This window comes from Nesoenas mayeri (genome assembly GCF_963082525.1).
Source record: "Nesoenas mayeri genome assembly, chromosome: 1".
Taxonomy (NCBI): domain Eukaryota; kingdom Metazoa; phylum Chordata; class Aves; order Columbiformes; family Columbidae; genus Nesoenas; species Nesoenas mayeri.
In genome coordinates, this window is record NC_137541.1 from 71,186,549 (window position 1) to 71,211,024 (window position 24,476).

Sequence of the window (24,476 nt, forward strand, 5' to 3'; positions counted from 1 at the left end):
CATTTGCCTGAAAGTGACATACAGAACGACTTCATTTCTCAGCCACGGTTTTACTTCTGACTGACTTTTTTGGACCTTCATTGAAGATGGGATTTGAAAATTCATTGCTAGACCCAGTATTTGTTCCACATACTTTCTGGAAACATGTGGCCATCATGTCTTAAAGCAGTGGCAAAAAAAAGAAAATATTTTGGTTTTAAAAGTCAGTGTTATATCCCACAAGTCATGTTTACTGTTAATTTTCTCAGATAATTAGAACCATGTTTGTATTTTGATAGAAGTATTTGAACAAACATTCATGGTAAAAATCAGTGTAGGTTTACAGGTTTGCTTTGCATGTGTTTCTGTTGGGTTGGCAGGGGAAGGAATCTTGTAAGCTTCTGAGGGGACCTGGAGCTACCTGCCCTCCCTGCGGCATCCTCAATGTGGTGTTACACGGTTGTCTGTTGGTCTTTCACCCTGCTTCATCTGATGGTGTGCAGGATGCGTGCTGTGCATGCTTTGGCCACTTGCTAACATTTATAATTGTCACAAGTTGAAGCTGTGTAATTCTTGCGATTTCCTGAATGCTCAGGCATTAAGTATTCTGCAGATGGAGAGAAACACTTTGTGTAAAGGATTATAATTTGCTTCATACATGTTTGTTATATGCTTTCTTTAACATGATGAGCACTAAAAGCAAGGTTCAGAAGATAAGTCTTTATATTTTTTTATCCTTCACGAAGGAAGATTGCAACAAAGGTAATTGAAGCATAACAACTTTGTTTTTTTTTTCTTATATAAGGGTTAAAAAAAGAAAGCTTGATAAGAGTATAGCCCCCAGGTACTTTTAACTGAAAATGGATCTGGTGTAGCATAAGAAGGAAAATAACTAAAAATTCAGTAAATGCAGATATGAGCATCCTGTGAAGAGTTTTTCAACACTGTGTAGACTAATCAGAAAGCTTTTACTTCCAGATGGCATGCATTTCCAGCTCTTAATATTGTATTGTCACTGGATGCCAACATGGTAAATTTTGGCAGTATGTATGAAGTTACATACTAAGGCATAATATTAATGTGTCACTATAGTGCCTTGCTGTGCTTGTAAAAGCTAGAATTCAGGAGTATAAAAACAACAAATAAGTTCCTGCTCCTTATGTTTGCTGATAACTATAATGTCAGTATTGCTTGGGTCACGTCAGAATAGTGTTTTTCTCATGGTAGGAATAAAAAGACCAAAGAGAGATCCCAAGAAAGTGCAAGTCTAGTCACATGGAAGTAATCCCTGGGAAAGCAGTGTTAGGTATAATTTTTCCTTATTAGGAATTTAATGTCCAGCACATATCCAGATGCTAGCAAGGATGTGCCTCCCTCCTGAGTGAAGTTGATACAAGAAAATGCAGCAGAAAAGGGTAGCGTTCTACACTTTTTCAGAACAAACAGTACACCTGTTCATTTTAGTATTATATTCAGTGTGGGTTTCAAATGAAGACTTAAATGTCCACCTCATTTTATGCTCCTGTCCCAGTTTTTTGCTGCTTAAAACTCTAATTTCCTTAGCCGCTAATTATAGGAATTGCATAGTGGATCTCATTAATGAATTTCTTCATTTTGCAGGTAGAATCAGTCTGTTCCAAATTATTTAGCAATCAAGATGAAAGTATACCTATGCTAAAAATATTTGATCCCTCTTTATTTCCTCAGATCAATGATCTATCATAGCCTAAAAAGCAGGTACTCGTGTTTATTCTTCAAGTTATAGAAATAGAGACCCTTGATAATAAATGCAGTTGTATGTATGTATACTTATGTAAGTTTATTTACGTTTTCCGTGTACTTGTGTCACTGTACCTTACTGCTGGAGAATTGGATTAGCTCTGTGAAATTAAGGCATCTCAAATCAGTGGAAATGATCAAGCAAACGTCAGGCATTTCTGTGCTTTCTGAAGAACCCATTTGGGATAGTGGTCAACCCTCCCTGGCTCAGGCTGAAGATGTACAGCCCACTGCAGAACTTGTCCCACTGGTGGAAGAGGTTGCTGTCATGAACCTGCCCTCAGGTGCTCAGCACGGTCTCTCGTCCAGGCCCCGCTGTATCCTCAGACTGAATACCTGAGTTGCCCATGTGGACAGTTTCTCACTGGCTGGTTGATTTAATCCTTCATTTTCATCATATGTCTTTACTTGCCCTACTTATTTTGGGTGAGTGGAGTTTGGAAGCATAAGAGAGAGCTTTAATACAGTTTTATCTTTTATATTCACTTTTTAGCATTGAGAATATGATATTAAAACAAATGACCTTCATTTCTTCCCAGTCTCCACAGTTGCATTTGAAATGGGATTGCAAAGGCTGATACAACAGTAGATTTTTTTTTTTTCACTGTCTCATAGCATAGGAGATGGTATTAGGTATGGGAGCCTCCAGAGGGACACTGGAGAAATGGATTGAAACATAAACGTGAAAACTTTTGCACCCTGCCCTGGAGATTGAGCGCAAGCAGTCTCAGAAGTCACCTCAAAGGAGTTTTGCTGCTGTGAAGCTGGAATGTTAATGCCTTAGAGACATACAGGCCAGGATGACCAAAGTACCGCAGGTTTTCTGCAGGTGCTCTGATCAAGTTTTGAAATTGGAGAACTGTAATGCAGCCAGAACAGACGGGTTATGGTTAATGGATAGTATTTACTTGTTTATTTTGATGGAGAAATGCTATTAAGCTTGGATTGAAAACATCTGTAAAAATTCTAGGAAAGAAAATAATAATACTGATGATATATCAAATTTACATTATCTTGATTTTTGGTGGCTTTGGATGTGACATTCTTAAATTTCATAGCTGTAATCTAGCTTTGGATTCAAATGCATGTATTAGTTGAAAAAAGAAATAAAGGCCAGCTGAGGAAATCCTGGTTGTGATAAAGGATATGAATTTAAAGTTGATATTTTTTGGTCATTTTACTGTTAATTTTTATTTCAACTGAGTTTGGTCTTTGTCTGAAATGGATATTATCCTGAAGCAGGAGCTTTTTTGTCATTGTTAGTATAAAACTAGATAGATTGTCTGTGAATTTTCATGTATATATTCCATTTCAGAGTTCCATAGCCCCTTTTGTAATGCCTACTTTAACTTGTTTATTATTTGTTTCCTTTTTCTCTATCTTCACTATTTCACAGGCCTCTTCAACAGACTAAGAATAGAACAAAGGGTAAATGTATTTAAACTGAATCTGTGTTTTCGTCAGGCAGTGGAAAACTCTTTACTATTATATAATAAGTTTTTGTTATAATTGCATATCTGATTACAATGATGACACTATAAATAGTTGTATTTAGGAAATTACAATATGCAGCACACATGAAATTTAATTTCTGTAGAAACTGCTTGTTTCTCTCTTTTTCCTCTTACCACCGTCTCTGCTGTCCCCTTCTGCATTTCCTTACCAGCTAGCTAAAAACAGGGTAGAGATGGTGCTGTTTTCAATGTCAATCACATCAAGATTTTTAAAGCAAATTTTTGTGATTATATGCCTGATGTAGGGAAGATTATTAAAGTTAGTGTGTGCTTAGTGCCGTCTAATATTTAGCCAATTTGCATGTTGCTGAAGCCCTAGAGATGTCTCCTGAACGAATAACATTCCTCCTTATCCCCATCTCTCACTTTCTCTTCGTCTCTGGTGTCTCTTTTTAACGAGACTAGTAATACGCGTGCAGTAGTTTGAAGGAACTGAAGAGCTTGGTGAAGGATAACAAGATACAGTGCTTTTTGCTGTCGTGTCGCTGGTTCCAATCAAGCCTAGGCTGATAACATGAAGGCTGAAGATAGTTGGCACCAATGAGCTGTCAGGTCACATCAGTCTGATGACACGCTGTACCTGGTACCCGGGTTGGTGGCTTTATTAGCGGAGCTGGAGACATGGAGGGCTGGCTTGGGAAACACCCTGACGGGGGGAAGCACCTGCTCCTGTCAGCTATGTGCAGCACTTGGGTACTACAGGTGACGTTCTGGTCCCCTTCGTTCACTCGCGTGTATTTAATAAACAATCGATCAAGGCAGGAGTTGGGACCCCTCATCTCACCTACTGAAACCAGAGCTCTGAGGTTCCTAAAGCAGATCACACTAAAGCATCGCTGCTTCATGGCAGCCGTCAGAAGGATGTTTCTTGCTCCCTCTTCCCTTCCTTTTGCTGGTTTTTAGCACCTTGGCTCTCCAGCCCTTCCCCCCAGCTCCTCATTAGGCTGTGGAGGCTCGAGCACAGCTCAGCCACTGCTTCTGTGCTGACACACGTTGTGTTACTGCCATTCAGCACAGCTGACAGTGCGGCCTGGGAAGTATGTTCGTAGGGAAAAAAAAGCCCTGCTGTTTTTGCTGGTTGGAAGTGAGCTATCACCTTGTAGTGGCTTGCTGGAAATAAGGGATATGGAGTACGTGTCACTGATAATACTCATCTTAATGGCATCCAAGAAATATGTGCTGTTATATTTGGGTCCAAAGCCATTTTCATGTGAAGGTACCTTATATCTGCTGAGAAAAATTATACAAGTTTAAGAATAACTGCTTCAAGGCTGTGACAGACGGTGCAGTCAAATGAAGTAAGTGCTCCTGAATCTCACGAGATGAGGGCTGGTTTAAATAAGGGTCACAGTTCACCTTATGCATTTTCATCTGAATAGATGGTTGTCCGAAAGTTGGGCACATCTAACAGTGTCTTTTGTACTCAGAGATTTATTCCCACCAGGAACTGTGGATGCTAGTGGTACTTTAAAATCCTCTGGTTTTGGGGTTTTTTTTATTTTGCTTGGTTGGTTTGTTGGTTTTAGTCTTCGAGTGAATTGCAAGGCAGTCAGAATGCTTCAGAAAATGTGGCTTCCCTTGTGCATGACAATACTGTGCAGGTTGGGTTGTAGTGAGTGCTTTGGAATTTTATTGCTCTGTCCCATATGAGAAATGTCGTAAATTTGTCATAAAGACTTGGTCTCCAAACCTGCTATAAAATAGTTATTCAAATCTGAAGGCATTTAGGGCTTGGAGGTGGAGTTGGTAAAAATGTTTACAGAATTATAATGCCTTTATTCTTGGTACAGGAGCATGTTGTCTCATTTTGGCGTCACTATTTGGCTGGTAGGTTTCAGCTGTAAATTATATTACAATAGTCTTTTGTAAGATGCTTAGTTGGTGCGTTTAATTAGAAGCAAATATATACCTGACTCCAGACAAAGATAAGAAAGAAAAGATAGTGTGTCCTACTTTTGAGTGCAAAATATCAAGAAATAGAAAAATTTGTTTATTGTAGAATTGGAATACTGGAGTGACAAGTAAGGGAATGTATCTGTTTTTCTTGAGAGCAGAAGAAAACAGAAGCTTTAAAGATAATGCATCTTTTTCCAGAAGCCAAGGTGAAAGAGCGGTAATGACTGCAGTCTCTTTGTACTCAAAATCATTGGCAGAAGACACCTTCAAGTTTCTTGCTTTAATATACTCTTCTGTTACATTTTAACAGAAAATATTTGGAAAATAAGAGTATTTTTTTCCTTCTACTAAACCACTTTGGTTACTGACTTCTTTGCAAAACTAATGCATATGGTGTGGGGGTGTTTTCTCAGTAGATATACAGATAATGACTCTCTTCCCTGCAAGAAGAAAATTGGGCGGTTGGTGCTCGTAGCGTACCCTGTACCTGAAGGAGTACGAGAGCTGTGTCAGCCCCTTGCACTTTCAGTCTGGGAGAGGGTTGGTGATCCCCACTGTTCAGTGGGAACCCGTACAGAAAAAGAAAGTAGGTGGGAAGAAATTCTTGTCTAAATGGTAGTTGTGTGGCCCCACTTTGAGCAGGGTGTTGGTCCAAATGACTTCCAGGGTCTTCCTTATCTGAAGTTTTTCTATGATTCTGAATAAAATACCTGTAAGAATTGAGCTGCTTAATTCCACTTCTGAGGAACCTGGGTTCGGATAATTAGTTTCTACATCACAAGAACCTGGAAAAACTGTCTTCAGTAATGTTTGTGCTGCATTTTTGTGATGGCTAATGAACATGTGTTTGTATATATACATAAAATATGTGGGTACTCTTTAATTTTGTTTATGAACCTGGAGACAGGCAGTGACCTAGTTTGCTGAGAAATGATACCATTACCATGGCAGAAGATCAGCAGAACTCTGTTTAATGGTACTGCTTATAATAAAAACAATAGCTTAATAATTATCATAATAATGAATCATGAAAAGTAACTTTAGGATTTCTTTATAGTGAAACTATTTGCTAGTAGAGTATTTTTCTGATGGTTCAAAAGAGCAAAACTGGAAGAGATTGATTGGGCTGCTAACTGACCAAACACTGTCGCGGTTTGACGTCTGCTGAGGCTGAAAGTGATGGAGATCATAAACCTGCAGGTAGCAGTCAGCATGAAATCAGCTAGAGTTCTCCCCACCTGTGTGTGGTGCACAGACCCCCACAGGTGCTGTGCATTAAAAGGCTGCTAAGAAATAGCCACGGATCTAAGTAAGGATTTTGGTTGGCATCTCTCGGCCATCTCAGCATCAATATGCAGCCTGGAAATAGGACTCTTGCATCATTCCCCCTCATCGTTTTCCAAACTGGGTGCACTATATTTGTTCCCTATAAATAAACAGAAAGTTTTGATCAACTGCACTTGCACTGTAAATCTTCTTTTCCCAATAGCTATGTTCAAGCAAAACTGTAGCATGAATTGTATTTGAGCATTCATTTTCTTCCTTCTGTACTCTGTTAGGCAAGCAGTGGTTAAAGGCTCCCTTCCACATCCTTTTGCTTTGACGCTATTTGGGGACACGTTGTACTGGACTGACTGGAACACGCATTCGATCTTGGCCTGCAGCAAGTACTCCGGGGAGGACCTGCGTGAAATACATTCCAACATCTTCTCTCCCATGGATATCCATGCTTTCAGCCAAAAGAGGCAGCCAAATGGTAAGCTGTCTTGCTTTCTTTTTTTAACTGCAAGTTGGAACTGATTTGCAAAAATCTTAATTAATCTTTCTGTATGGCAGTGGGTGGCTTCACTTGCGTCATGATGCAGTTTTTCCAATGCAGAGATTGGGAAAAGGCCCAAAGAGAAACCAAATATTCTCTACAGTGTTTTTTTAAGTGCAAAAACATCTCTTGCTTTTTTTCAGCCTGCCATATTTATGCTGTTGTTGTATTACTTTTTCTGTTTCATGTGCCATAACTGTAGGCAACGTGGTATTTTTACTTTTCCAAGTAATAGTTCCTGAATGGAAAGTAGCGTTAATTTGGCAGATGATATTAAGCAAGACTAGCTCCATGTAATAACCACTGTCTTAACCATTGTGTTAATTTACTGTGTTTGCATTTTGGTTTTATATATGCAACATACTATACATTGAGCACCATTATGCTGAATTGTTTGTGAAAATGAGACGGGCAGAACTGAAACAAGGCTCTTATTTAGAGCTAAGTGCTACTTCCCCAAGAGGGAAAGATTCAACATCCATGCATCTTGGTACCATAAATACCCCACTACTCAACACTTGGAATTAATTTTTTCTTGTTCTGTGTTTATAATTTCCTTCTTTAATCTGTGTTCCTGCCACCAATTCTACCACTCAAATGCCGTATGTGTCTTAACACATAAGATGAGATCATTCGTTATCAGAAGCATTAATCTGTGTGATTTATGTTTAACAGCTACAAACCCATGTGGAATTAATAATGGTGGCTGCTCCCACTTGTGTTTGATGTCTCCTACCAAGCCCTCTTATCAGTGTGCATGTCCCACCGGTGTGAAACTTCTTGAGAATGGAAAGACCTGCAAAGATGGTAGGCTTTGTTTTTAAAAATTCTTTCAGATTAAGCACAAAGTATTTTTTGAAGGGAAAAGGGTTCTACGAGCTTCACTATATAACACATATTAGGGATGACGAATTGTGAAATCATGCATCCTTTTGCAGTACGGATAAAAGTGATTAGAAAATACCCTCTACTTTCAAAAAAGAAAGAGGCTCATGGCTGAAGAGCAGGTTACCTCCAATTACAAGGTTTAGGTTGCAATTCTCTCTATGTCACTAATTCCCTGAAAGTTTTGGGGAGCTCTGTTGTTCCCTTTTCTTAGAGAAAATGATACCAGCGTATTCTGTTGGCTCTAAAATGTTTCTAGCATTATTTTTCAGGAATTAGGATTTGACTGATAGGATTGTACAATGAAAGCTTTTTTTTTTTTTTTTTTTGAGATCTGATGTTACTGTATTATACACACATATGCCTGGAATCTTTTTCAGTTCACATCTATAAGGTTAGGCGCCTACATCTGTATACAGGAACTGAAAAGAATGGTGTAGAGTTTAGAGGTGTTGAAAGTGTTTCAGCTGTAAAACCCAAGATGTGATTGAGACTTAGGGCTGCTATTGCTCACCCCAAACTACTTCTGGTGTCTCATTGTAGGCTAATGTATATGGTTTTAAGTTGTTATATTTTGTAAGTATAGGTCTTGTGATGTGCTGTGGTTGCAGTAGTACATTAACAAGATCAAAATAAACACTAGGAGATAATTAGCTCGCTTATAAATAACCATTTTTATGCAGATCATTTTTCTATGACAAAGGTAAATGGAGGAAGAAACAGAGCAGAATTTTCTGTAAATAGGCTAAATAAAATGTATACAGAAATTTTTTCTTACATGGCCATTTTATATTTAAAAAATTCTTCTAGGCTTGTCCACTACTGTTCAGTGTTTAATTTCATGCTATTTTGTGCACTCTGCTGATTATTTTTGTGTGGCTGTTTGTGTCTGTGTGAACCTTGTTAAAATAAATCACTGCTTTTATGTGAAAAACTCAAAAGCAGCTCCCAAATTAGCCTTGCAGGATTGTTTGTAAGAATTTACCAATACAGGCACAGGATGTTTTTCTTCCATTTCTGCCAGTACAAGGAACAAGCTTTAATAACACTGCTCCGGGTTGGTCATATTTAGTCAGAATGCAACACAGAATCTAGTGCCTCTTTAAAAATACTTGATACACACAGATAAACTATTTTGTGGCAGCAGACAGCTAAAGCAGTTGTTACCCAATACGGGCATTTTTCCAAAAGCAGAGTTGTACAGAAAGTCCATGTTGGGGACAGGGAGTGGTGAAGGTTTGGTCACTTGCCAAGCAGAGGTAGAAAGGTAAGGCAGCAGAGGCTGAAGTACTAGGGATAATGCTGGAGCAAGCCCTGGAGACATCAAGAGAGAGAAATTGCATCCCTTTGAGTTACTGCTGATAGGTAAAGGGCCAAGGACCTCAGGCAAGAGTGGCTGTATCTTTTTCCTCCCCGCGTGCTGTGTTCCAAGGAACAGGTCATTGTATCACAGAAACGCCTGCTTCCCTGCTCAAGTTAAGCCCCATGTCCTCATGGAGGCAACATACTACACAAGTGCTGAATGGCACCTTTCTCGTTTGTCAAAGTAAATTACCAAAGGCAAGTAGAGGAATGGTATTAAAAGAAAAGAAGAGCTAACACACTCCCCCTCTAAAAAATAGCCCCAAACCATCAACAAAACTTTATTGAAAGCACTGTAACTTCTCATGTAGAAATACTCAAAATCATCAGTTCACTTTTTCAGCCATTGTTTATGTTGCAGAATTTATAGCTGTTGCTCTCTTCTCCCACTCCCTGAACAAATGAGAAGCCAAATTGTATGTTTCCAGTCAGGCATAAAGTATATGTGCTTACAAAACATTGCTCACATTTTATCAGAAATTCTGTTAAGCAGTTTACATGTTAAACATGTTGTTCATCTGTATGTGAAAAGTTTCATACAAGAACATTTATTTGTCTTGCATATTCCAAAACACTCTGCTCCTCCCGTTTCAAGAAGAAACAGTGGGAGGTGAGAGGGAAGAGAAAATTGTGTTTATTTAGCTCAGTGAATGTTGCATACCACTGCTTTTGGACTTAGAAATGAGTTAGCACATAACCCAAGTGAAACAACCTACTCAAACTATGCATCAGATGCATTGGTTTCACTTTGATGCTCCTGTGCAGAGCTAACTTCTGAGAGGAGCATGAGGAAGCTTCAGGTTCAGCATTTAGAGCTGAGCTTACCCTGAAATAATGAAATATTTTTGACTGGTGTTTCACAGCTCTCACGGAGGAGAGGTGCAGGTGGTAGGTTTATGACTTTTGTGAGCAATCTATGACTTTCCAGAGCTTTTCAAGGCAGAGATTCACCAACATTTCTTCCTGTAGTTGCGAAGGCTGCAGTTATTGATTTGGGGAAGGGAGGGATAGCATGGCAGTCACGCAGAGCCAGACTAACCACAGACCAGATTTTGAGATGTAAATGTGTACATGTTTGTGTGTTTACTTCTTTTCTTGAGCTGCTCAGTGACCCTAGGCAAGTAAATTTATTTCCTATTTTTCAGTTGTGTGGGGTTGGGAGGGTTGGTTGTGGTTTCTTAGGTTGTTTTTTTAGGTTGTTTTTTTCCCTTTGTACTTGCCTGTTTACTGTATCTGCTCTGAAAGTAGAGCTGAACCCAGAGAACTGGATGTTTTTACCTTGGATCATTTCAGTATATATCTATTACGCTGCAACATATCGAAACACCAAGTGATTAAATCTCTGCAATTAGAATGACTTTTGGGAAAGGAAGGAGGGAAAATGACTTACACGTGAAGAAAGGTGAAAAAGGAGGCTAAGAGTTTCTCTTCTTTGAGACTGTTTTGTCTTTTAGCAGTAGACTAAAATCAGACTGGTTCCTAAACCAAATTGTTTCATTCTGAAAGAAGTCTCATTGAGGCGAGAACTTCATTTCATGCTGTGCTGATGAGAGCGCTGTCCTAGACTGCAAAGATTTTGACGGTTGAATTTTGACTGCGTGTTTGTGCTGTTTGCCGTGCTTTGGCATTGACAGATGATCCTTGCAGCCAAAGGTGAGGCTGGCTGACCCTCCCTGAGCAGTTTCCATGGCAACCTAGCGTTTTTGAATAATCTTGGTTTATAGGAAATCTTTTCCTCCCTCCCCTTTCTCCCAGTGTTAGTTTCTCAGGTTTTTGTAGGTTTTTTAAATGCACCTTAGAGGACTTTCACAATTTCTTGTGAGAGCTGTGAATATGATACATGCCCCCCACTCCCTTTTAGAAACACTTCTCCATAGCGTCTCAGGAAAGCATGATAATTTGGAATAAATCAGCTGTTTTTCTAATAACTGATGATACTGGCTATCTGTTCATGTCTTAATTTCTATTAATTAATTAATTAATTTCTCTTACAAAATAAAACAGTTATTTAACTGAGAAGTGGCTTGTAGCTCCCTCATTGTCTAGGTGAAAGTTTGTAAATCCCTGACCCTCAAAGAAAAGAGAGGCAGAATAAGCAGTTTTCATGGCCAGGTATTCATCAGTAACATCCAAAGTGAAGTATCCTGTCTCAGCACCCAGGCACTTCTACCAAGTAGCTTTTACCTACTGTCATCGCATTCTTGGTAATTCATTGTCCTCTTCTGCAGGACATATCGGGATTTATCTTTTTCAGCATTATAGGCACTGGTGTTCTATTTTGGCAGCACTATGTTTAGATGACCTGTTTGATAGCTGTTCATATAAGAAAATTTTTGTTTGTGTGCTTTGTACTGAGAAAACCAGTGGTCACTTCAGCTGAGCAAGAATAAGTGAGTTTCCTCAGATTTCCATTTCAGCCTTGCTTTGGTCATTCTGTTCTCTTTCACGAAAAGAGTCTTTATTTTGCCCGTGAATGCTCACATCCTTTTGCCTTTGCAGGCCTGGTGGCAGAAATCAGAAATTTGCCCTTTCTTTTGTTATTTAGGGCTGCCCAGTGGGAAATTTCCTTTGTCGGCAATAGCCAAAATCCTAATTTTACTGCACAGATTTATATGGCACCCTAATTCTTTCCTTTCTTTTAAAGGAAAGAAATAACATATTATTACTTTCAGATACAGGTCCTTTTGCCGTTGTAGTTTTAAGGTTGAACTTGTCTAGATGAAAAAGTCTTGTTTGTATTGTAGTATCAGGGGCTCTCTGACAATAGCCACTTTACATCCAGGGAAAGACATTTAGGAAAGAATAGTCAAATGTGTGGTAATTCTGTTGAAGATGCATTAGTAATCTTGATTTCTATGATACAGAGAGTGCATTATATATGTCCTAGGTCTAGCACTTCTTATGTGTGAATTCCTGAGCATGTATCTGGGTAGCTGTACCAGCCTCAGCAGCCATTCAGCAGTATTTTGTTCAGTAATTTACAAATCACTGAGTCTTGTGTATCATTGAGAAGATGTAATTAATTGTTAAGGTTAGCAGGGCATTAGACATTGGACTTAAAGCTTTGCCATTGCATGTATCTGCATTCTTGCTCTGTTTCTCATTTTCTCTCCCTTCCCTTAACTTCAGCTAGCACATATATTTAAATTATTTTGATTTTTAAGTGACTTTTTTGAGGAAAGTATTAGCTCCAGGACTAATGTAATGCACCATCCATGAGCTTGTAATCCCAGCTTTCAAAGTGCTTAATAAAAGTAGGCTAAAGCTCTCAAAAGTAAGAGTCTGGAGTAACGCTTTTATGTCCATATTAAACATCTTAAGTAAGGGCCTTGATTTTAGAAAAATTGCTAACTCTGCTCAATACACCATGACTTGAGGCAGTGCTAATAAGAATCTTGAACCTGGTACCCAATTTGAATAGTTTGGGACAGTTTAAAAAAAAAAAAAGTTGTGGGTTGCTAAAATGGATTAGGATTGTGTGGGAGATCAGCAAGGGGGGTAAGCAGAAGGACCTGACTTTAGATGTGGGACAGCCATATGCATACTCTGCCTGCAAGCGTTAGCATGGGAACTCTGCACGCGGTGGTTTGAAGGCTGTGAGCAGACACCCCAGCATACTTGGTGGTCTGTGCCCTCAAACCCAGCACTGTATTCCATATGCCCTTGTGTCTGCAGGCGTGCTTGCATTGGGTGCAGTAGAGACTGCCAGTAGTTGGAGAGAAAAGAGCGGCGTGGGCAGTAAACTCTGCTCCAAGTCCCCCAAGTGTTGGTCTGGGACACTTCATCCTCGTATGTGGAGCCTGAGGTGTCTGGAAGAAAAACTGGAGCAGGTCCACATGTGCAGGGGAAGCTCTGAGACCTGATTGCAGCCTCCAGGCATCTTTTGGAAGCGTTTGAGGCAGTTTATATGTTCATGGCTCATTCCAGTCTCCCATTAAGTGCTGAGAAATTGAAAAGGAAAAAAAAAAAAGCTATACTAACCTTCAACCTGCATTGTCTTTTGCTGCCTTTTCATTGTTATTTTTTAAAAAATATGATTCCATACACATGATGTTCTCCATCATGCTCGTCATTAGAGGCAGAGTTTCTCTTGGAGAAGCAAAGTGAAGGAGTCTGGAGATCCTGCAGTCACATTTCAGCTATTTGCATCAGTACTGGTCTTTGGAATAGAAGTGAACAAAATGGATTAATTCTGTCGTGTCCCAGTAGCCTGAGAACCTCGAGCAGTCTTCTGGCTGAGCGGTGATCAGTACATAGCCTGTTAAAATTTGTACAGCTGGTGTTTGCCTCAAGTGCAAATTGTTTGTTTTAGTTTTGAAACTGCCTTTTTTTCCTTGACTGCTATCAAGATTGTAATGAGATCAGTCTATGAATGTGCCCAGCTCTTGCATTTGCTATTGTCAGGACAAGCCTAAAGGCATTCAGGGTGATCTTTCTCTCAACATACCTTGAGGTGAGATGCTTCCCTGTTCTTCAGTTTTGTTTTTTTTTCCCCCCTGAACAGGATAATTGGTCATCTAAATAAGTAGCTGAGGTTCGTAAATGGGTGGGTAATAGCTCTAAAGTCAGCTTTAAACTTTTTATTGCTTGATTGGAGGGGTGGGGAGTGGTATTCTGTTGGGGGATGGAATGTTAGCCAAGTCCCCAGATTGCAAAGACCATGAAATTCTTAGCTCAGGGGTCCAGAGTGCAACATGGCTTAGCTGAAAGCCATTCATTTCCCCCTGCTGAATTAAAGCCTAGACACAGTGGGTTATTTGTTAAACAACAGTGTTGCAACCTGAAGGCAGGATACTGAAGCTGTTGAAACCAGTACTCTTTGAGAAGAATTGGAAGGTCAGTTGGTCAATTTTAAGGCATGGTTGTACTCTGTTGAGCCTTTCGGAGAACCTGGTATAGGTTCCTCAAAATGACTGTCAACTTCAGCTAGAGCACACAAATTATTTTCAAAATATGCCTTACACATTTTCTGTATATGGTAGACTATATATAGCTCTCAAACTTTGGAAATCCAAGGTTAGTGCATTTGCTCAACTGTAATTTTACTAGATAATGAAAAAAGGTATTATTGAGTTTTTTTAGTATGATTTTGATAGTTTTGTTTAAAAGTTAGGTTGCATAAGTGACCATGAAGTTGGAAGAAGGAGTACTAGAGAGTTCTTCCTTACTTGAACCTAAATAATTGGGGTTAGTTATGTATTAATACTTTATATGACCATAATGGAGCTGAATGCTTGGATCTTGATGCTGAATTGTTTGATATATTTAGTAGCAACAAATACAGATGTACATTTAAACCGCTGTGACAAGATTAGTTGCTTCTGTAATTATGAAAAATCTTACATGCCTGTTTTCCATTTACCGTGTCACATGCTTTACATTATTTTGAAGGGTGCATAGACATGTAATTACAGGTTCCTTCTTCCTGATATTAATTAATGCATGAGAGTTATTCACTAGAAGAACAATTGAGTAGTGTGCACATGTGTTTCTGAACACAAGGTGTTTTTGGACAGAGGATCCCAAAACTGATTTTAATCTGTTCCGGACTACCAATCAGGAACACTTGTAATAACATTTTCAACATCGGTTTTTGAACGGTGCTGTTTCTTGCAGCACTGTGAAAGTGTCTTAGATGTTCTTAGTGTGTTAATCTTGCTGTAAATGAAGCAATGACTGCTTTGGAATCTCTCCAAAGTTTGGAATGCAGTGAGGTTTCATCTAGAACCAACAACAATTACTGACTTTTTTAAAAAAGGAATTTGAATTTGGCATCAGATGGAATACTTGCTTTATTTGTTGCTCTTTTATTCTTCTAGCCCTTATTTATACCTCTGTAAGATCAAGATGAAGACATGGGCAGAATGTGGCTTGGCGATGGCTCTTTTTCACTGCAATCTTGGTGCATTTATTTTCCTAACTCTTCCCCGCCCTTCTCCCCCACTCTTCTGTCCTCACGCCCACATCAGTCCCTGCCAAACCCTCTCCCCTCACTGCTTGAGCAGAGCCGTTGGGACACACTTTCCCTCCATTCAGGATGTGAACATTTTTCACCTTAGCTCAGGCTTCCCTGAGGCCTGAGCTACTCTTATCTCCCTGAGACTCCAAACTGATAAGCTAATTTAATTGGAATGGGGTGTGGTGGTTTTATATCCTTCATCACACTGAAATCCAGTGACATAGAAGAGAAAATGAAATGAGAATGAATTAGAATAGACAATAAGTACATCTGTCATTGATCAGATGCCCAGCACGTGTACCATTAAACGTCTTGTGTTGCTGTATGTGAAAAAATCTTCTGGAGTGCAAGTTGATCTTAGTTATTTGTTGTGATTCTGACTTTTGACCTAAAAGCCAGCGAGGCTTTTTTATGCTTCAGTTCAAAATGACTTTATAAGGCACAGTGTTATTTATCTTATTCAATAAGCTTGCTCTGAACAAGCATAGGAGAAGCTGACAGCCATCCTGCTTCATGTGGTCACTGGACAGTTGTCCGTTCTCAAATCTGATTCCTCTAATAGGAGTTTCTCAAAGGAGTTTTACTTGTGGCATTCTTTGTTGCATTTTTTTCCCCTTCTAAGGGTGTTGTTGAAACATGCAGGTTGTTTGTCGTGGTTGTCCCCTATACCAACAACAGCGAACAGTCAGTAAATTATTTATATAATTAATTTTTCATCTGAGACTGCTGGCCATCTGTTGATTTGAATAAATGAGCAGTGCAGGCACTGTTGTGCCTATTTGGGTATCTTTGGAGGGAATTATATGGATAGAAAACATGTCCAGCATAATACATTGTGGACAGGGAAATGACCACTTAATTGTCTTAACACATCTGACTTGTTCTGCAGAAGAACAACGTCACATTTGAAGTCTTTGAGTGGACCTCTGTGCTGGTGACCATCAGTTTGGTTAGGTCCTGTGAAATCAAGGTAGCTAGGCGAGCTTGCACCAAATGATGCAGAATCAGGTTCACTATTGACAAGCTTACTGCACAGTGTTTGTAAGATGGTTGTGTTTTTGCCTTGTTCTTGTAGGTGCTACTGAACTGCTGCTTCTAGCCCGCCGGACAGATTTGAGGCGAATTTCCTTAGACACCCCAGATTTTACAGACATCGTTTTGCCACTGGAGGACATCCGTCATGCCATTGCCATTGACTTCGATCCTCTGGAAGGATACATCTATTGGACCGACGATGAAGTTAGGGCAATCCGCCGCTCGTTCATCGATGGGTCAGGTAGTCAGTTTGTTGTCACAGCACAGATCGCACATCCTGATGGCATTGCTGTGGACTGGGTTGCCCGAAATCTGTATTGGACTGACACTGGCACAGATCGTATTGAAGTTACAAGGCTTAATGGGACCATGAGAAAAATCTTGATATCAGAAGACCTGGAAGAACCCAGAGCTATTGTGCTGGATCCCATGGTCGGGTGAGCAGCTGTTCATGAGCATTTTAAAAATATTTTTCTTGTAAAGAAGATACCTCTGTCTTCCTGTATGCAGATGCAATGACAAACTTCTGAGTCTTCAAAATGAGAATACTGGGATTTGTTGAAAGTTAAGGCTCTGAGGCACAGGGACTACTGCTTCCCTTTGACTTACTGGCTGGTCATCTTACGTGTCTTTAGGTTTTATTCTGCTGTTTAAAAATATTTTGGGGGGCTGTGTTGACCTGTTTGTTGATTGTAGCTAATAGCACTGCTTATGTTGTCTTGCTGAGCAGATTGATACATGAATTTTGTGTAACGGGACAGGGCGTTTACATGTCAGTTCTTTGAGTGGTTTGTGCATCCTTACTTAGGTAAGGAAACGCATTTGGCTTAGAAATGCACTTTTCTGTGTGCAGTGTGGTTTCAGGGAACAGTAGTCCAGAAGATGCTCTGTGAATATTGAAAGTTTGATTTAATAAGAGTTATTAAGATTTTGTTTCCTTTGCAGGTACATGTACTGGACCGACTGGGGAGAAATCCCAAAGATTGAGAGGGCAGCATTAGACGGCTCAGACAGAATTGTGCTGGTGAATACCTCACTTGGCTGGCCAAATGGACTGGCGTTGGATTATGCAGAAGGCAAAATATACTGGGGAGACGCCAAAACGGACAAAATAGAGGTTCGTAATGGCACCTGCATTTCTAATTCCACAGAGTTATAGAATGTAGTTACTCTATTTTTCTAGGTGTTTAAATTCTAATGTAGCCTAAAAGAGCAATGGGATAATGGTTGATTTGTTCTTTAAGAAACAATTCTGTTTCTTCTGTGTCTTTGGACAAGTTACTCCTTATTCTTCCATTTTAGTGTGTGTAAAATGGAAATGATATCCATGTAGGATAATGTATCCATGTAAGGATAATCCATAAAGATTTGTTAAATAAGTAAATTCTCAGATTATCAGGAAAAAAAGCTTTTTGCTTGGAGTAGTGCTTTAGATTTAAAAAAAAAAAATCATTATTTGCGCTACTCACTTTAGATGGCTAGTAGGACATATTTTAAAGAAATAAATCTAGTTTCATATTTAATTATTTGTACTTTCACAAGTCCTCTATACTTTGCGTCTCCCTCTTTTTCTAGCATGGGGACAGATTTTCCTTCCTTTCCAGCATGTTCTGCTGAAACGTTTAATTGAAAACAAAAAAGCTGTTGTGCTCTTCTCTCACATTTAAAGTCTTGTGTTTATTTTGCTATATAACATTTATGGAACAAATTTGACATTTATTATCTCTTTATCAGTCTTTGAGAAAGTAGCATTGTTTAGTATTTGTTCAGTTTACTCCCAAAAGGCAGAACTTCATCTGGAAGCAGGAGACTTGGCAATAATAGCACCATCCACCATTGCTATACCCTGGTAGATTTACCTTTCTTTTGATGAATTATAGCTTTCCTTAGTGAATCCTTACCACCACACATCATTTTTAGCACTTATCATATTGGGCACCATGTCTTCTCTAGCCTTATGAAACTTTTATTTATTTATAACTTCATATAAGTCAATGTGAAGTCACAGTCTCGTGCTGGAAGGTCATGTAACTGTTCTCCTTCAGATTGAAAGTAACTCCAGTCCTGAGAGGTGAGTTGCTTTGAAGCTCTCCTTGGGAGAGCCTAAGGGAGCATGGTTTTCTTTGTCCTGAAAACAAGATTTACAGTCTATAGTTCACCTAACATCAGATCAACTCTGCAAAAAGAAGGGGGAAAAGAGTCTTAGCTATGCTTAGAGATTTATTTATAACAGAACATTTCAGCCCTCATACTGTCTTGGACTTGAATGTGTTTTGCAAAAGGAAACTTAGGCATTCTCCAGTCTCATGCTTGCCAAAACATTCAGATTTTTCCATGTGCTTCAGTCTTACTCAGACCACGGTTCCATATTAATAATGATTCTGTTCAGTGCTGGATCAGTTTGTGATAGAAGTTTTCATCTAGACCAGGCATGAGCTCACTGCTGCAATTCTGTCAGACTGGCTGGAACACATGATATAATGTTTATGCCAACATTACAATGTCTGTGGCAGGACAGAAGATATCTGATCTGGCACAAAGTCTGCTGAAACAATTTCTATTTCATTGTTTTTAAACCAATGTGAGCCAGAAGAATGAGTTTGTTCCAGGTTGTCATGTAACATCTATGCAGGACATTGGAGAAGATTTATCATCTTCAAGTTTCAGAATTACTGGTTATTTTTTAACTATGAGGCTCCAAATATTGGAGTTATGATTTTACTGCTACTGCTTTTTATGAAAAGTTACTCTTACCAGTGTGCAGAAAATCTTGAAAAAGCCTGGCCAAAACCTTTAAAGCAACAGAAGATATTCTCCCACAGTTTTTCATTGGTATTTTTGGATTTTTTATTTTGTTTAAGGATTGGGGGGGAGGGGGGGGTTGGTTGGTTTTTGTTTTTTGTTATTGCAGAAGATGTTAATTTAGGGATATGTGACAGAGACCTATAAAATCAATAAAATTATGTATAGCAAGACCAGGGCTTCCCCACACCACACACACCTTTTTTGATAGAAGAAACTGGCATTTATAAATGGTACTGGCAGGTGATGGGTTCAGAACAAAAGCAGATGGTTCTTCAAACAGTGTGTGGTAAGTTGCAGACATTAAAAGCTTTCATGTGTTATGGGGAAGACTGGGTAAGTCTGTAGATGGAAAATCTACTGCGTTTTACTAGAAAACAGAATTGCCTTCTCAGCCACAAATTATTTAACCATAAATTGCTGTAGAATGAAAAAGGCTTCTTGAAAAGTTTCTGCATGCATTTGCTTTGTTATACTGCGCTGTAAGTGTAAGTTTTGATTACTCTCAGAGACAGAATACTGGGATGGGTGGATCTTTGGATGGAACCCCTACAGCCTTGCTCCTTTCCTATGTTGAGGCCATTCTGTTCCTTGAAGGTTTTGGGAGTCTATCCTGTTAGGTTGTTGCATTAGCTTAAGGAAAAGATGTGTTCTTCCTTAGGAGTAATATTGCTGCTTCCTAACTGCGCTTCAGAGGGCAGAAATGAATTGAAAATTGGTGACTTCTGATAGTGATAGATCAGAGGACGAGTTCAGTACAACTTCTGTAATTAGTAAAGCATGGAAAGGCTCTATAGGATGAAGAGGGGGTGTTTATCCAAAAGAATGGTTCAGTCTAAAGTAGATTCTCTCCCCAACCCTGCTCCCCATGTGCTGAGTAATGCAAATGTGGTGAGTTGCTCTACTGATGAATCTTAGTGAATTTTCCCCAGGATCTTGTGTGGCCTCACTGTAATCTTTTATGAGAGATTGATTTTGTTACGGCAGTCTACAGAAATCTCAGGCTGCAATGCCACTATCTAAATCTGATAGCTAAAATATTACTAACATTTCAAGTCTTCCTCCCACTGCCTTTCTCTCCTATGGCAACCATGAACCCTGAGGAGATTTGTAACACTTTCTTTGCCCTTCCGATCCGTTTTTTATATCAGTTTAGTAGAAGATGCTTTGACCTTCAGTAAATGTTTTAAGCTTACATTTGGAGAAAGGACATGGGAGGAGGTGCAACAAAGAGGATATTTGTGACAGGATCAAAAGATGAAACTAGGAACTGGATGTGAAGACGTCAGAATATTTGCCTCATCCCTGCTTTGCTTGCATGTGTTTGTATGCATTTGGCAGGAGGGCTAAAAGCAGGGGAAACACATTTGGGTACTTGCAATCTATTGCCTTTAAGTAGTTTTTCATACATGATTTTACATACATTGTGCTTTTTTTTTGTTGTTGTTTTTTTTTGTTTTTTCCTAGTATGTAGAATTCCTCAGAACCATTATTTAATTACAGCACTACCAAAATGAATGTTTCTTGCAAGCTGCGTTTCTGGTTTGTTTGTGCTACATATGAGCTTTTATTATTTATTTTTTACACACTGATTTGCGCTATGCTGTTCTGGAGCCCCTAGATGATAATAAAGCATCAGCAGGGGTTAATGGAGACTGGTAGGGGGTACAGCAGGGAGCTTTTGTTCCCATTTTATCTGGCAGCCTGCAGCAGGCAGAAGCAGGCTGTGGCTCAACAGCTTCGTCATTTATCTTGGTCAGGTTTCACTGCTGATAAACTTCTATTGAAATGGATGGTTGCTATTGTGCTTACCAGTAGGGAAGATTTCTCATTGACTTGCTACAGGTTTAAAGCATTTTCCTGCCGTGCTATGAGGTTAAAAATGTATGATCTGCTCTGTTGAATTGGTCTTATGTTTTCCTGCTCAAGTGAATATTTGTCTTCAGAGCACGTACACTACCTGTTTTAAGGCACAGGTTGGATTTAAAATGTTCAGCAAAGCTCGTATTGATAAAGCAATTATAAATGGCTGCATGCATGTGTGGATGCATGTGTTAAGAGGAAATAATGATGATATGGCTGATTTTTCACAATTTTTCAGTCTTTCCTTCATTTTTCTTTATTCGTCTTCCTTCCTATTCTCCATTCTCAGAGCCAGAGATGACACCCACTTACACCTACTAGTGGTGAGTTTAAAGAAAGGACTCTCTGCCTCCTATACAGATCTAACCATTATCTAGTGATTTTTGAGTGCAACTCTAACTTGAAGTGTTTCTGCGTTCCCAAATCTGGTAGCCATGCCTGTCATTACTGTCTCTAATCCTCATTATTAATATGAAAAGTCTTATATCCGGCTGTTTTTCAGTGTAAGCACACACAAGTCTTCAGAACCCAGCCCTGTCGGACAACAGAAAGCTGATGCTGCTAAGACTTTTTGGGTTCAAAAATCTTGAACAGAGAGGAGCTTTTTGTCTTTCACCCAGGAGCTAATAGCTTGGCATCTAGAGAATGCTCTAATTCATATTCTAATCCTGAAATTGCAGGGCTACATTTTCCTCTGATGACAACTCCCTCAATTTTGCTGCCACCCTAATAAGGAAATTTTGTTTTCTAAGCATTCACCATTTATTTTCCAACTGAGAAATTTTGTCTCATAGCATTAGTCTTTGTATTGTGAAATGCTGATGACTTGTAAGCCTGATTACTGATCCTGCCTCATCTCCGTTTATTTTAAAGTAGAGGTTTGAAAATTGAGAAGCAGAAACCATTGAATTCCTAGCTGTTGAACACAGCTGCTTTTGTGTACTTCCATTGAGCTTTTGCAGGTATTAGAAGTAAGGTAGTTGAAACAAATGTTTGAAGTTTCTTTAACGAATTGTGACCAAAATTAAACACTATTGACCTGGTTTAGATAGTTGTGGCACTTGGGAACTTCATTCAGGAAAGAACAAGTATGTGCTGCAGAGGGTAGGGGCAGAACCCTCTTCTCCGTCCCAGTTTCAGAAATTTAAGCTTGCTTTGTCAGGGAATTTCCAGCTATTTCTTAACTCCTGCTAGGCCTGCATTAAGAAAAAAATGTAGATTTTTGAAATCAGTGGTAGAGTAAAGGCTTCTTTAAAAAAAAAAAAAAAAGTTCATACAATTTCCATTCAGGTTGTTTTGAACTTCTGAATGAACTTAGGGAAGAGTTAAATTTCATTATGCAGATCAAGATAGGAAAGCTACATTACAAAGCAAACAAATGACAGCTGTAGACCAGATATTAGTAAATTATCCTGACTGTCGAAGATCTGGATGGAAGAATTTGAGTGGCCTCTTATCTGTGGACCCCAAATGTTGAGCGAGGGCCTCCTGGCATTCTAAGCTTGTTATTATTAAATCTAAAAGAAGTTGAATTTCTTTTTTGCTTTGGCTTTTGAGAGTGGTGCTACAGAGCTGTTATCTAGCATGTACCTTTTGCAGCTGTTCAAAACATTTTATTATAAAAGCAAAAAAGAAGAAACATATTCCAAACATCCATGCCAGTTTCATTTCAGGAACATTAAAAAGCCAAATTTTAATTGCCTTTGATAAATTAAGAATATCTAAATAAAACTGAAATGTGGAAATTTTGGTTGTCGAGACACCCATTACAAACCACTTATGCTGACAAGTTCCCAGAGAAGTCCTGAGGAATCTGTAATCAACAGGAGTCATCCTTAATGGAACTGAGAGAGATTCTCAGCACCTCGCAACAGAAGGAAGATACCAAGGGAGGGTGTTGGGTAGATACAGCCAAAACTTTTGTCCAAGACCAACCTGACTCTGTGATCTGAGTACCAAGCATGGTATTTTTCTAATAAGTAAAATTACTGCCCTAAAAATTACATAATATTACAGAAGACTTGAATGTTCAGTTTTAAAAGGCTTCTTGTGACATAGATCTGCCTTTCACCCTGAAATCTCTGGGAGGTTTTCATCTAATGAGATACAGAGATCTTCAGCTCAGTAAGTTGCCTTATGTTGCCTTTATAGAAAATGTCAGAAATTGGCACTTCTGCTTTACCTTAAAGTAAATGTTTAGAATAGATGGGATGAGTCCCAGTCTAAAAGCACCTATTATTTTCTGTTAAGCGTAAGAAGGGCCTGGAGTGGCCATGTCAGAGGCAGATGCCCACACTGAAGACGCATTTAAGCTGACTTCTGCAACCTTTTTGCACATTATTGTTAATAGCAAAAATGAACCTTTCTCAGACTTGGTTGTTGCTTATATCTGTGCAGCTTGACTGAGACTATCCGTGTCAGAAGCTGAGAGATGTTTCTTATGAGTTTTGCTTACAGATGAGCAGTTGCATTTTGCTAATGACAGCTCCAAATGTCCTAGCATGGAGCTGATTGAAGTACAACTGTTGGATCCCACTAACGTGCCATATATGCTTCCTGGATTTTTTCCATCGGAGTTAGGAAACTGCATTTTAGTTTACACTGTTTTCTCATCTAGGTAGTAGCAAACCTATACTGGCAGTCAGTATTGATTACCTAAGGGAAAACACAAAAGTTCCTCAAACTAAATTAAACTAGAGCCATCATCTGACCCCACTGAGTCTGATGTACTTAAAATAATACTTGAATGCAAGCTGGGGAGTGATGTGAAGAGATACTGAGTTATGTTCCGCATTTCAGATTCGGCTCAGTCCAGTTTGTCAGTCTGCTATTACCTGTTACTCTCCAATATTCTGACTGTTTTTTTTGTTTATGGGTTGTTGTGGTGGTGGTGGTGTTGTTGGTTGGTTGATTGGTTTGGGTTGGTGGTATTTTGTTTTGTTTTTCCTTCTCTCAAGCTTAGTTGCATTACTATACAAAAAGATTGTGCTGATCTTGGACGTGGGCTTCTCCAGAAGCATTTGCATGACCTTGTGATCCCTCTCAATAATTATTAAGCTTTCTTCACACAGCCTTTGTATTTCACTCTGAGAGTTTGTAGTCCTAACCTAAACTTTTTTCTTGATACCATTCATGATGTTGTAACTTTGCAAAGGTCTTTTGCAAAAGGATTATAAGATAGTTAATACCTTTTACTAGGCAGCTAAACACATATCATGGAAACCCAAGCTTTTGGACATGCAGAGACCATTGGAATGCAAGTGATTTAGCAAAAGGAGCAGTTGAATCAGCTTAGTAGCTTATTGCCACCAGAAGTGGAAAGTATCCCAGAGCCACCCACAGCTTTGCACCAGTGGAGTCACTCATTGGACTGTTCCCTGAACCATTTGGACTTGTCAACACAGCAGAAAGCTTTCCACATTTTTTTTTCCTTCTACAAAAAATCAATTGTATTTGCTTATGGAGGTATCTGGAAAGCACAGAGTTCAGTAGAGAACAAATTAAAGATAAGAAATTCCTGGGACAGGGTACTGAAAGTACATACCTTGGCAAGAAAGAGAACAGAGGCTTCTGCCCATGTGTA

General features: G+C 39.1%; 1 protein-coding gene across 5 annotated transcripts in view; it reads left to right on the top strand.

Annotated features, from left to right (window-relative positions):
• The window catches only part of LRP6 (LDL receptor related protein 6), a gene marked incomplete at its 3' end in the record, with an annotated part of 121,893 nt that overhangs the window by 57,405 nt on the left and 40,012 nt on the right, over positions 1-24,476 (top strand). For all 5 annotated transcript variants that reach the window (XM_080361350.1, XM_080361352.1, XM_080361353.1 and 2 more), the window contains 4 exons: positions 6,728-6,924; positions 7,663-7,794; positions 16,269-16,665; positions 17,174-17,345. In XM_080361350.1, the coding sequence (XP_080217476.1) occupies positions 6,728-6,924; positions 7,663-7,794; positions 16,269-16,665; positions 17,174-17,345 (898 nt within the window). The remainder of the gene's footprint in view (positions 1-6,727; positions 6,925-7,662; positions 7,795-16,268; positions 16,666-17,173; positions 17,346-24,476) is intronic.